General features: G+C 36.6%; 1 protein-coding gene across 4 annotated transcripts in view; it reads right to left on the bottom strand.

Annotated features, from left to right (window-relative positions):
* LOC109078802 (endothelin-converting enzyme 2-like) overlaps nucleotides 1-13,958 on the bottom strand; it is a 60,510-nt gene that overhangs the window by 29,154 nt on the left and 17,398 nt on the right. For 3 of the 4 annotated variants that reach the window (XM_042738903.1, XM_042738905.1, XM_042738906.1), the window contains one exon: nucleotides 869-955. In XM_042738903.1, the coding sequence (XP_042594837.1) occupies nucleotides 869-955 (87 nt within the window). Of the gene's footprint in view, nucleotides 1-868; nucleotides 956-8,846; nucleotides 8,866-13,958 lie in introns of those variants that run through there. The other variant, XM_042738904.1, reaches the window with a different exon arrangement.

The raw sequence follows: 13,958 nt of genomic DNA, 5'->3' as shown, positions 1-13,958 counted from the left end.
AAATGTGGATGACAATACATTAATGTTATAATTGTTGAGACATAATTTCCACCTTGCTGGCTTTACCAGTTTAGTATGGATTAATTTGGTCTGATTCACTGGAGAGGAAGTTTTGTGTAATACCTCAAAAGAACAAGAAGAAATCATGTTTTCCATGATACATCCGATGTAAAGAGCATAAGTGTTCTACAGCTTTAAAAGAGACTCAATGCTAACTGCACACAAAAAATGTTCATTTTGCTAGACCTTAATCACAGTGACAAAGCATATGCTCTACCCTCTTGACACTGGACAAGGGTAGATTCTGCAAGCTGACTTTGAGGGAAGCAGTATCTAAGTAATATCAGTTAAACACTGGTGTGCCTCAAGGCTTGGTGCTTGGCCCTTTCCTTTTCTCCACATATTTACAAACCATGAGACCAACACACTTAAAAATTAAGGTTATTTTTTGGTATCAAAGGCTCCATTAAGAACCTTTAGCATACATGGAAGCATTCCAGTGTGAAGAACATGTTGACAGACTAAAAGATTATTTGGGGAACCCAAAATGGTTTTTCTATAGAATCACTGTGAAAAGCCCCTTATGGAACCTATTCAACACAACATAACTGTCAGCTAGAAGCAGTAAGAGCATCCAACCATACAGGAAACAGCTGAAATTCACAGAGCAAAATTCACTATCACAACTACCCAGCAATTGTTGTTTCACCCTGTACTTTTCGAAGGTACTGTACCTTCAATACCTCTCACTATCAGTGAACTAACAGCTTAAATTATTGGTTTCCTTATTTGTATGTGGCATTGTATAAAATGTCTGAATGTAAACATAAAATGTTTACATCCACACTGAGCCCTGACCCACACCCACCTCCACACTGTCAGGAGAGATGGCTCCATCTGCAGGGACGTCTGTCCCGTCCTCCTCCTCAAATGTTGCACGCTTGTAGCTAGACATCTGAAAGAGACAGAGAGTACTATGTATAAATATGTGAAAATATTACTTTTGTTAGACCTGAAAGCCAGTGTACGCCAAAAAAAAAAAAAAAAAAACCTTTAGAAATATAAAAACAGCAGCAGACAGGGAAAAATAGTCAATTTTGCTGTTTTATGTGACCTTCCAAAACAATCAGGCACTGGTAGAACATCTACTAAAGAAGTATTTGTGATTTATATGTCGCTTGTGAAAAAAATATTTCACACAGCCACTTTAAAGTAGCTGTCAATTGAGAAAAATGCACCATAAAATCAAAATAGACCCTATTTACTTTTTTTTATATTAAGTTCCCACAGAATCTACAGAAAACAATTTTGAAGGCCTTGAGGTGAGAGTCTGAGCTAAAAGTCTGAGGACAAGAAGTACTTCAAGTGTGAAAATGGAGATGAATGTTGGGTGGGGGATTCCTTGTTTCCTCACCTCCATCTTGGATGTCAGAGAGGAATTTATACAAACACATTTACACACACACACACACACACACACTGTTCACAACTGAAGAGGTGGCTAATCTACATCCGAGGGCAGCACTTTGCCAGTAGCGTGTTTAGGCACGACACAATTGCGTGGGGCCCTGCGGTCCAGGGCCCCCAGTGGAACGTGATTTCTTCCGATGGGAGTCGAGAACCGCCATTTTTTTGGACTGGTACCGATAAGCCAGTATTTTAACCATTCAGCACTCGTGCGCTCTCCAGAGACAGCACACTCAACACTTGCCCCATTGTAAAAACACTGAGTGTATCGATAAGCAGTATAGTTTCTGTATTGATAAAATGTAAATGATACCCATCCCTACCCTGGAATCGATCGCAAAATCCACTAAGAGGGGACCCTTCGGGACCACTTGCTGAGGGCCCCAAAAACAGTAAAATCACCCCTGTACTTTGCTGTGTAAAACCTCCCACCCAGGTTAACAAGAGCAGACTAAACAGGACAGCCAAAGAGATTCTCTCACACACAATGACTTAATAAATCTAAATTAGAGCAACCATAGACTTTAATATATTAATACAGTGTAGCGTTCTGATGCTTTTGGTGATTTCAGCGTCTGCCGTCTCACTAATGAGGACATATACACATGAACAACATCTCCAGAACAACTCTGAGAGTCACTTCATGAGTATTTGACCGTTTCATTTGAGTAAAACTATCCATATATCACACAGAAGTGTAAGGTATTCACTGCAACTTGTCAAAATAAAAGTTCGGTTTAACTTGAAGACATTGCAGCAGATATATATTACTGTTGAAGTATGTATGTAATAGGCTACTACTACTATTAAAATTATTAAAACATTATTTTTAAGGCATAATCATAAATTTAAAATATTATAAAATATTTATTTAATGTTTTAATTGTAATATTAAATATAAAAATAAATAAAATGTGTTTAATTTTCATTAATTAAAAGATACATTGAATTAATGTGTTATGTCTTAATTTAAATACACAACAATTTCTGAGGGGAAAAAAACATAAGGCTATTGTAAGAATAAATGAAACTTGTTTTTATGCTTTCAAATAATTAGACGTGCTAAAACACAGAAATTGGTAACAATAAAACATAAGGTTGGAAAAAATAAAACATTCTATAGGGCCCTAAACATGTTTGTGACCCTCTCTGTGAAAAAGTCTAAAAATCGAATTATGAGATAACAAGCATCAAAGTTTGATTTCAACCATAAGTTTCACTATAACTTCAATCTTTGACATTGCATTAGTCAATATTAAAGATATAAAGGTTACATTTTCACAGAATATTCTTTACCTTATGAAAGATGATTTTATGTATAAAACAGTAAATAACAACGACAACAACAAAAAAAAAGAAAGACTTTAGCTGGGTTTTCACAGAGAGGGTCACATTTGTGTCAAACTTTTAATAAATTGATGTAAAGTGTTTAGGTTTCCTGATTTCATTAATTAGACTTTTTTTTTTTTTTTTTTTTTTTTTACATTTTTAATAAAACCAAATTTAACCATTAAAAAGGAGTCCAGAAAAGCCCAGAGACCATAGTATATATATATATATATATATATATATATATATATATATATATATATATATATATATATATATAAAAAAAAAATCATAAATAGTATTGACTAACATATTGTCCATTCCTAAAATAAAAAAACAAAAATGTTTGTTTTATCAGTTGTTTTTCCAACTGAAAACATCCCTGGAGGTTTTGTTAAATTTACATAATTCTAAAGGCAAATTGTCTAGAAACTCTACCAAAGTAAACATGCAACAGACATAAAACACAGATATCTACCCAGAAGAGAACTCTGCTGCTCAAAGTTTGCTTTTTCAAATCTTTGTAGACTTAATGGAGATCTCAATTGTTTCATTTATGTGTCAGCTTTAAAAGAAACAATGTGAGACTAGAGTGTTTTTCTCAGGAGGAAAATGTTTCCATTTGCTTTCTATTTATCTCTTTATGTTTCATTGGTGATACTCAAGAGATCCTGTTTGTAACTTTTTGTTCCTGTGAGTATGTCCCCTTTTAAGTGACCGATAACAATGCAGATATCTAAAGAGCAAGATGACAAACTCACTGCAAAAAACATACACAAAACTTGCATAAATGAGCATTTTATGCAATATTAAGTCAAAATTCGATATAAAAATGAAATGTTTATCTAAGGATGTCAGCAGAATTAGAACTGAAATCAGAGAGAGAGAAAAAAATCTTTCTTACTAATGAAAACATTTTTTGTTGGGTTTTAATACACACACTTTAAATACTTTCATCTAAGCCCTCGTCTATAAAAGACAGATTACTCTATTGAAGGTTTTGCACGCGCGCACACACACACACACACACACACATGCCAATATTGTTTAGAGCAAGACACAAGAAAGCACTGGGTGGGAGCCCTTTGCAACATGCTTTAAAGTTCAAGCGGAACGCCACACTCAATCATCTCGGCTGTTAGTGTCTCAGCTGAATAAATGTTGTATCTTTGCAGCCAGATTTGGAGTTTCAGTACACTATTCCTCAATGGGCTTTTACAGGAAACTGTAAATGAGATTACAAAGACAAAAACTCTGACTCATGGTGATGTGAAACAAATGCACATGCTAAGCCCACACAAACATGCAGTTTAACAATTGCTAATCACTGTCTTGACATTTTCCTGTAGTTGATTGTTTCCTCATAAGCAGTCAGTTAACGCTTTAGTTGTTAGTCATAGCTTCCCATGCGTCTTTGCAATACAATGGCCGTGGTTGAGAAGGGGCTGTAGTTTTAGGAGGTCAGAGCCACAAGAATTCCCTCCAGAGGTCTGGACAAGATTCACCAGATTCCTGGGTGGCAGGTCATGGATGCTTCTCAGGAAAAGGAAAAACAATGTAGGATGACTTGGTGTGAAAACCACACATGACTACTAGTACTGAAGTTCCTCTTTCATGTCTAACTGACACATTCATGACATGCTATCATGTGAAATTCAGTATTTTTAGTCTCAAAGTTTATGTTGGGAATAGCATACCATACTACACTTACTAAACAATATACTCTGAAATCACCCCCCCATACCCCCCCCTCCAAATTCTGATTTATTTATTCATTATTTTTTAATTATTTATATATTTATTTCATTTTTTTCCATCCTTCTGGATTCTTTATTATTATTATTATTATTATTATTATTATTATTATTATTATTATTAATAATAATTATTATTATTATTATGGATTCCACTTTAATGGTTGAATGCAATTTTAGCCATAAGAAAGCATCTAATTAATTGAAATCATGAACCTTATAGAATTTAACATCAAATTATTAAATATATTAAATTATATACTGTAAATTCTAATTCTATGACCAGATTCCATGATTCTGTACATATTTCCCATTGTGAAATCATGGCTCAACACTTCTTTGGAATATAATATTTCTTCTGTCCATAATACACAAACTGTATGTATGCTTAAGATGATCTACTACAATTGCCAAAATGTATTACTATATACTGTATCCCACAATGCAATACATTACTCTTGACCATTGTAATGAATAACCCAGAACAGGGGTCAGCAAATTATGCCAAGATGGAGAATCATGTGAGCGATAGTGAGAGAAATGTATGTATTAAATGAAATCGTTCAAATCTGCATACCGACATATATTAGAGGTAGTTATTTTGCATAATCACACAGTTAGAAAGTTAAGTTTGGATCTATAAATACCATTGAAGTGTGTGCTTTTATTCTGCGCTAGTTAACAAGAGTGACCAACTCTGATAAAACATTTGTATGAGTGCTACACATACGAAACGTTGACAGCTCGACACAGATCAAGACAGCAGCATCGTTCTCCATTTCACTTCACTTAAGTGACAACAACTTAAAATTTGTTCTGCTTTATTAGTTGCTCTTAGCTTTCAGAAAAAAAGAACATACCACTATTAATATTGGATTTTCCAACTTGTCTTTTAGATTGGTTCTTCAGATTCCACACACAAATCACAATGACGGTGATGTGCAAACTACATTTACATTTAGTCATTTTGCAGATGCTTTTAGCCAAAGCGACTTACAATTGGGGAACAAATAAAGCAATTATTCTTAAAGAGGCAAACAGACACAGGAAGTGCTCATAATACCAAGTTTTAGGTATAGTTCAAATAAGTACAAGCTAGAGTTAAGTACAAGTAGTGAGTGGAAGTAGGCAGGTGCTGAGCCTGTGACTGTTCTATATGCAAGCATCAGTATCTTGAACTTGATGCCGTAACCGGTAGCCAGTGCAAGGAGATAAAGAGAGGTGTAACATGGGCTTTTTTGGGCTTGTTGAAGACCAGTCGTGCCGCTGCATACTGAATCATTTGTAGAGGTTTGATTGTGCTTGATGGAAGTCCAACAACAAGAGCATTGCAGTAGTCCAGCCTAGAAATGACAAGGGCCTGGACAAGAAGTTGTGCCGCATGCTCCGTTAGAAAGGGCCTGATCTTTCTGATGTTATGCAATGCAAACCTGCAAGATCGAGCAGTCTTTGCAATGTGGTCTTTGAAGGTCAGCTGGTAATCAAAGATTACACCAAGATTTCAGACCAAAGTTGATGGGGTAATTGTAGAAGAACCTAGCTGGACGGTGAAATCATGCTGTAGATTTGGAGTGGCAGGGAAGACAAGAAGCTCAGTCTTTGCCAGGCTGATCTGTAGGTGATGTTCTTTCATCCATGCAGAGATGTCCAGGCCACCCTGAAAGACCTACCCGTGAGATAGGATTCAAACCAGTGAAGTGGAATCCCTGTGATGCCCAGTGATAAGAGGGCAGACAGGAGGATCTGATGATTGACAGTGTCAAAAGCAGCAGATAGATCCAGCAGAATAAGAACTGATGACTAAGAATCAGCTTTTCCAATCAGCAGGGCGTCAGTGACTGACAGTAGCGCAGTCTCAGTTAAATTGCCACTCCCGATGCCTGACTGGTTAGGATCCAGTTGGTTGTTCTGTGTAATAAATAATGATACCTGGTTATAAACAACTAGTTTGAGTGTTGTTGCTATGAATGGAAGGAGAGAGACAGGTCTGATGCTATTTGTAAGTGAAGTGTTTAATGTAGGTTTTTTGAGCAGTGGGGTTACCCGAGCCTGCTTGAATGGAGTGGGGAAGGTGCCTGTGAGAGACATGTTGATAATGTGTGTGAGTGCTGGTAAAAGTGAAGGAGAGATGAGGGGATTTGGTCTAGAAGGCATGTTGTAGGATGGCTGTATAGTAGGATGGCTGGAGAGGAGAAGCAGAAGAAGATACTTCTGCCTCAGTGAGGGGACAAAAGGAGAAAATGGTTTAGCAGTGGGTGTGGTTGGTTTGAGGTCCTGTGTGTGGAGCTGAGAATTGACTACTGATTGTCTGTGAAGAATGTGGCAAAATCATCAGCTGTTATAGAAGTGGTAGGAGGTGGTGGATGGGGTATTTTGAAGATATTATGTGTGTCTGGGGCGCTGTTGATCTTGTTTTGGAAGTATGAAGATTTGGCAGTATGGACTTCAGCAGAGAAAGATGAAAGCAAAGACTGATACATCCTCAGGTCTGACGGATCTTTTGATTTGCGCCATTTCTCTCTGCTGCCTTGAGAAGGATACTACAGAGGAAAGATAGGAGGGTGAAAGGGAGCGCAGGTTTCGTCTAAAAGTAACAGGTAGAGGGGTTGGTGGCACACAGGTAGGAAGATGTGGTTTAAATGCAATGAAAATATGGTCAGAGATATGTAGGGGTTCTACGAAAATGTTGTCTGCAATACAATTGTGTGTGTAAATTAAGTCAAGTCAGTTGCCTGATTTGTGCATGCTTGCAGTGGTAATGCATTTGGGATCAAATGAAGCAAGGAATGAATAGAAGTCTGCAGTATAAGGCTTGTCCAGATGAATGTTGAAATCACCAAAGACTAAAAGTGGACTGCCATGCTCCGGGAATGAGGACAGCAGCCCATCCAGCTCCTCTAGGAAGGTGGATAGAATTGGCCCGTGAGGGCGATAAATTACCAGGAGTTTTTTAGGAGCTGTTACAGTGATGACATGAGATTCAAATGAGTTATAATTGCATAGGGGAGAGTGGGTTGAGTATTTCCAATTGTCAGAATTGAGCAGACCAGTGCTCCCTCCCTTACCAACCTAATAAGGGGTGTGAGAGAAAGAGGAGTTGTTAGCTAGAGCAGCTGGGGTGGGACAAATCCAGGTCTCAGTCAAGCCCAAGATGCTGAGTGTACATTGTAAAGAAAAAGCAGAAGTGAACGTTGCAAGTTAAAGTCGTGCTGGTAAAGTCACAGGTCTTTACACTTGTCAGTCTTCACCCGAGGAGGCTGAGCACGAGGGCTGAACGCTTCTGCTGACGCAGACACTCAAACATCAAAAAAATACACAGTCTAAGACACTAAAGTGAAAACAGTTGTGGCCACCTTCTAATTAGCACAGCCAATAGCCTATAGCAGGACAATTGCTCAAATTGAAACTACAGTTCACATTTAAGTGCAGGAAGGGAGCAATACAAATAATAAAGGCTTCTTCTTAGCCGACGGCAATTATTATAATTACCAGTAAGTGCAATCAAAAATACAAACAACAGTGAAAAAACAAAGTAGAAATAGGTAGAAAAAGTATTAATATAAATAACAGATCTACAAACAAGTATTAAGCAAAAAACGTCTCTTCTGTTGACTAATCGCTTCTCCCTACAACATTCACACATACATACTGTACTGTGGCTTTCTGTAGGGTCACATTAGACATCTGTTATTTAAACCTGAAAAATAAACAATCTTTTTTTTTTTCTTTTTTTGAAAGTTTAAAGCCCACTTTATGAAAAAAATGCTTCAGAATATTTAAGATTCTGTACTATTTATGATAATAACAAAATAAAATTGTGATTACTTATGTTTTGCTGGAGTAACATGGATCATCAAGTTTAAACTATTCAATTTGTTACATTTTGGTCTGCCAGCTTGGTCAAGCTGGTAATTTGCCGGTTTAGTCTCCCATCTTGACCAACTGATAACTGCATAAAATCCATCTAAAATCAGCCAACAAACCAGACTTTTTTCATCCGTGATATCAGCCATGATTTTTACATCCTTAACTCTTTTGACTGGATTGACAAAAGTTAAAATTAGAGTCAAAATGCAAAATAATCACAAAATGCATGGCTGCAAGAGGCGTTAAAAATGCAAAGCATATGCAGCATGCAGTGTGCAGTTTCACACAGCATTTTGAACACAGCCATTGTCTTAAATAATAACAGATATAGAGTGTTATTACAGACTCCAGTCCGGCTCAACAAGCAAACACATTAACCCACGGTCACAGCAGACCTGATAAAGCCATTGACGGATGACCGAGACTCACCATTCATCAGTGCAGTAAGACACCAGCAATCCAAAAGCAGAAGTGAAACGCTGCCACTGCCGTGGAGCGACTGGAATAAACCATCGACTGGAGAACAGGGGGAGGACAGACAATGCTTTGCTAACATGACCCAGAAAGGGCAGGTCGCTACTGTGGGAGAGGGAAAGTTGCTGGGAGTGAAGAACAGATAAACCTCACTTCTGAAAAGGAGACTCCTACCTCGCTTACGTGGGTAAGAGAAAAACACATGCATACGGGAAAGCTGTAAAAAAGTCACTAAAGTTACAGTAAACAGTCGTTGTGGCTTGAACCAGTGGTGAACGTCTGGGGATATGGGATAATGTGGGATGCTAACCATGTGAAACCGGGAACAGATCATGGCAAACACTCTTCTGCAATTATTTTTGCTGTATTAGCACTTCTAAAAAGTTAAAAAGACATGACGAAAATAAAAGTGCTCAACACATCCCATTTGATTCCAATCAAAATGACTTGAATGCGCATCATATCAGAATTACGACTTTACAGAAGGTTTTGAAGATGGCATAATGCACATTCATTAACGGAATTTATGCTTTGACAATGAAATGTTAAAATCTTGCCAAATATTCATCTTCATATGTTCCATCTCCCTCTCGACAGACCTCCAGGCTGCCTCTCTACATTTTTGTTCATTTATCATCCTGCATCTTCTATAAACGTCCTCATTCCAGCCTCTCGAGAAACAGTCTGTATGACTCAATAATCTGCTTCTGTTTAGTAAATATTTCTGAAATACTCGTATTAAATATTTCTTTTCAAGCATTCATAGTTCACCATAGCATGACCTCACATTGGTTATAAAACCACTGAATTCACAAGCTTACCAGAAAAGGCATTTTTGCAATCAAGTAATATTTTGCTTACACCTTGAAAACATGTTAGTGTATAGATTTTAATCATTATATATATATAGCAAGGTTAAAAGGTATTTTCATCATAAATAATTATTTCTTTATAAATATAATATCATACAAGTTTTTAGGGAAGTTGTAGCACATGACATTTTACAACCACATAATAAAAATATCAAATTGCCAGATATTTTAACAGACATACTGTATTGACCTGGATGATATCATTATTATATAATAACACGTTTTTAGCATATGGGTCACACTACATGATTTTTTTGGTCACACCACATGAATGTGATTTGGTGGTAATGGTTTTTTTTTTATATACATAATATTTTAACAAATAAAACGTTTTGCTTTTAAGAAGAATAATTGTACCACCCTGACATGTTTTTGGCTTCCTCTCCCAAAAATATAAAATTTATTATATATCAGTATTAATTTGTATTCTTTATATACTATAACAGTATTCATTCATATTTAGAATTTAAATTATAATTTTTATTATTTTTTCTTTTTGAATTCAAGTTTTCAGTTTTTGTTTAACACATTTTTGTGCTTTTGTCGTTTTGATTAGTTTTACTTTTTAATATTTCTATTAAGCTTTAACTGATTTTTATTTTTTTAGGTTTAATCATTTTAGTACTTATTTTATTTCTTTTTTTCATATTTTAAGATTTTTATCTAATATTTATATTGAATTTATTTCAGATCTATTAAAATTAAAGAAAACAATTTGTAATACTTTATTTCTTTATTTTCATTCTTATTAATAAATATATATTTTTTTGTATTTTAGCATCTTTAGTCACAATGGTGTACTGGAGTCAGTGTTTACATGAAGTGTACTGTATCCATTTTTTAATAAATTATCAGATTCAGAAAAAAATACATGGGTGAACAAAATCCCACTGAGGGACCCAAATCCTGCCTTGAGTTTGCAGGCCCAATCATCGGCCCGTGTGTGTATGTGTGAAACACACAACCATGGCTAAAGGTCAGGCCATCATACACGTTCTCACTGCCCATCCCATCACCATGGCAACAAGCCTCCATCAAATGAACTATCACAAATTAAATCAATATGTTCTGTATCCTTTGACAGGCTGTTTGATTGGATAGAGAAGCGGCCAATCAGAAGCGCTCAGCAGGAACAGCTGTGAGGTGGTGTGGGGTCACGAGCAACCTTTAGTGCACCACGACACAATGACGCACAAAAAATAAACAGCAATATAGAGGTAATAATAGAGAGAGAGAGAGAGCATGCACATGGAGGTTATGAAAGCAGCTATAATTGTTATTTATGAAGGCCTTTTTAAAAGCCTTGACGCAATGGAGAAAAACGGAAGGTCTCTCTCCATCAGCCTTGATATATTTAAAGATGATTTATTATCTAAACATACTCTAAACAGGGAGCAAAGAGTACGATTCCAGCGTTAGGAAAGAGGCTGTTTATTTTCAAGGTCCTTGAATATTTCAATCCAACATAAAAACTGCACATAAAATATCTCCATATATGCTCAGATACCACTAAAACAACTATCATGAAAAAAAATACAGTGATAATTTGGGAAATATACAGATGTGCCAGTGCTTATGTACATACTGGCCAATCGAGCAGTTTTGTAACTATGTCATTTATATACTATCACCCTACGTGAGGATACTTTATGTAAGTGGATATAATACAGTATATCTGTACACACATAACAATAATATCAATATTAATCTACTAATTAGCATTTTTAAATATTAATTTTAAGTAAGCATTAGATGACAGTAAATTTATTTTAGGGAACATGACCACGCATTTTTTTTTTCCAACGTACTGTTGAAGCAGTTGATTTTTTTTTAAAAAAAGTTCTAACCATGGCCAGTGAATATTAAAATCATAAAATACTCTTTTTGTATGAAGTGAAGGAGGTTAGCTAATCATAACATAGGCCGTTTACTAGAGGTTCAACAGATCACAAAACTAACGTTCCAGATCATATTGCAATTTTTGAGTCATGGATCGGATCATTTTTCAGATCAGCAAGAAAAAAAAATATTTTACATTAGTGTTACTTTGCTTTCCATTTATTACTTAAGGCCGGGACACACCAAGCCGACTTCAAAGAACTAGCGGCGACGAAAGCCGACGGTGTTGTCGCCTCACATTGGCAGCGTCGGACCAAAAAGCTGCGCTGGAAACTACACACTAACACGTGCGTTCTGCACATGCGTGAGAGGAACAGCCGTTCATACCAGCAGCTATTGATAGTATATATTCATCATTCAAAAGGAGAAACCGAAACAAAGATATACGAGATAAAGGCAGATATACGAAATGTAAACAAAGCAGTGCTTGCTTACCATTTTGAATATCAGTAATGTTGATAACTTTAATCATTTTAAGCAGCTCATGTAGTTAAACATTCACATATTAGAATGTTTGGTAAAGATCACGTAACATTTAAATAGCCTTTAAGGTTTAACAGTATTATTCAGGTACAGAAATGTAATGAGTGTAAAATAACACTGTATAGTGTTCACTGTATAAATCAGACAGAATAATCTTTGTTAAAGCTGTGTTTTGTTGTTTGATTAACATTAATGACAGACAGCAGCAGGTATTTAAAGGCTGCTGTCCCTTTAAAACCGGATCCCTTTAATGCACGGATCTAATATACTAATACTGTTTAAACTGGCAAGACAAAGCACATACAAATGACCGACCTTAAATCTACAGTATGAAGGTTACATTTTGCAGGTTATCCGTGAATTTGAACCCCTATCATTTACATTCAGAAGTCTTAAAGGTACAGTGTTCCATAAAGGTTGATGTAATTCTAAAAGCAAACAGCCACGCGTGTGTTTCAGTTAAAGGCCAACGAGAAACATATGTCGAGACGGAGAAAAAGAGCAGCCTTGCGAGGGGAAGGGAGAGGTTCTCCCAAGTTCCAGGAGTGGTGCGGCGCTTTCTCTGCGCGGAATGTGTTTGTTTGAAGTGGTTTCCTGACGAGTGTTTTTGAAAGGAAACAGCTCTCTGGGGTAAGGCTGGCATAGTCCAACCTCTGCCCCTGAGAGCTAGAAATACCCTCTTACTTCAGCCCGAGAAACCCACCAAAGCCAAAGCCACCTTGAAGAGAGAGAGAGAGAAAGAGAGAGAGAGGGAGCTACACAACCCTCAGAGACCATCCGAGGGAAAGATGAGGTAACAAAGCCTGCTTTACACAGCCAGCATGAGCATTACTCCATCCACACGAGAGGAATACTGAAGAGAGAGGGTGGGAAACACCGCGAGTCATCGGTCTGCAGTCCCCCAAACGAAGGTTCAGACAGTCTGTCGCCGGCAGACGTGGGTGAGGTCCGAGAACAAATAATCACACACACGTACATAATTACACAATCTACATTGTCTGACTTGTTAAAATATATATGCATTTACAGATGAGCGATTACTACAAATATTCTTCATGCAACAATAGTGCTGTTTAATTTGGGGTGGGGGGGGCGGGGTTAAGCTGTTCTTGTTTGCAGGGCTGCACAATTTGGTGTTTTTATGTACCAATATTGCTCCAAAATAATCATACTAATAATTATTATTAGAATTAGTACTATTATTGCTACTAAATAAAAATTTAAAACTTGCAACAATATGCACTAAATAAGAAATACTACTGTGGTAATATTTCACAGCAAAAAAGTCAGGTCTGCTCAGTGGTGGTCAATAACGGAGTGGCTTTACTTCGTTGCTGTACTTAAGTACATTTTTCAAGTATCTGTACTCTACTGGAGTAGTTTTATTTTGAGTAACTTTTACTTTTACTTCACTACATTCCAAAGCATAAGATCGTACTTTTTACTTCACTACATTTCATAAAACATATTGTTACTCCTTATAATATATCATGTGCTCGGACACGCAGAAGCGGTTTCTGATTCATAAACGAACTGATTCTTTTCAATGAACCTTTTAAATCGGATCGCAAATTGCACCAAACGATTCATTTACGAATTATAATGATCCGATTGCAGCTGTTCTCGAGTCGACAACTCACTGAATCAAATCAACCATTTAGTGCGAGTCTCCAGTGAACTGAATTCACAAGTAAGAACCGGGAGATATTGAGCGCACGCGCGTCTGATGCTGTTAAAAGTAAGTTATTAATATCGAAATTTAGGATTAATTATTCTAGCTGAAAATCATATTTAGGTCAAAATTGTCAGTTGT

This window comes from Cyprinus carpio, chromosome B15, assembly GCF_018340385.1.
Source record: "Cyprinus carpio isolate SPL01 chromosome B15, ASM1834038v1, whole genome shotgun sequence".
In the NCBI taxonomy this organism is placed as follows: Eukaryota; Metazoa; Chordata; class Actinopteri; order Cypriniformes; family Cyprinidae; genus Cyprinus; species Cyprinus carpio.
Note: the sequence above shows the minus strand (reverse complement) of the source record. Positions and strands in the feature narration are given on the sequence as shown.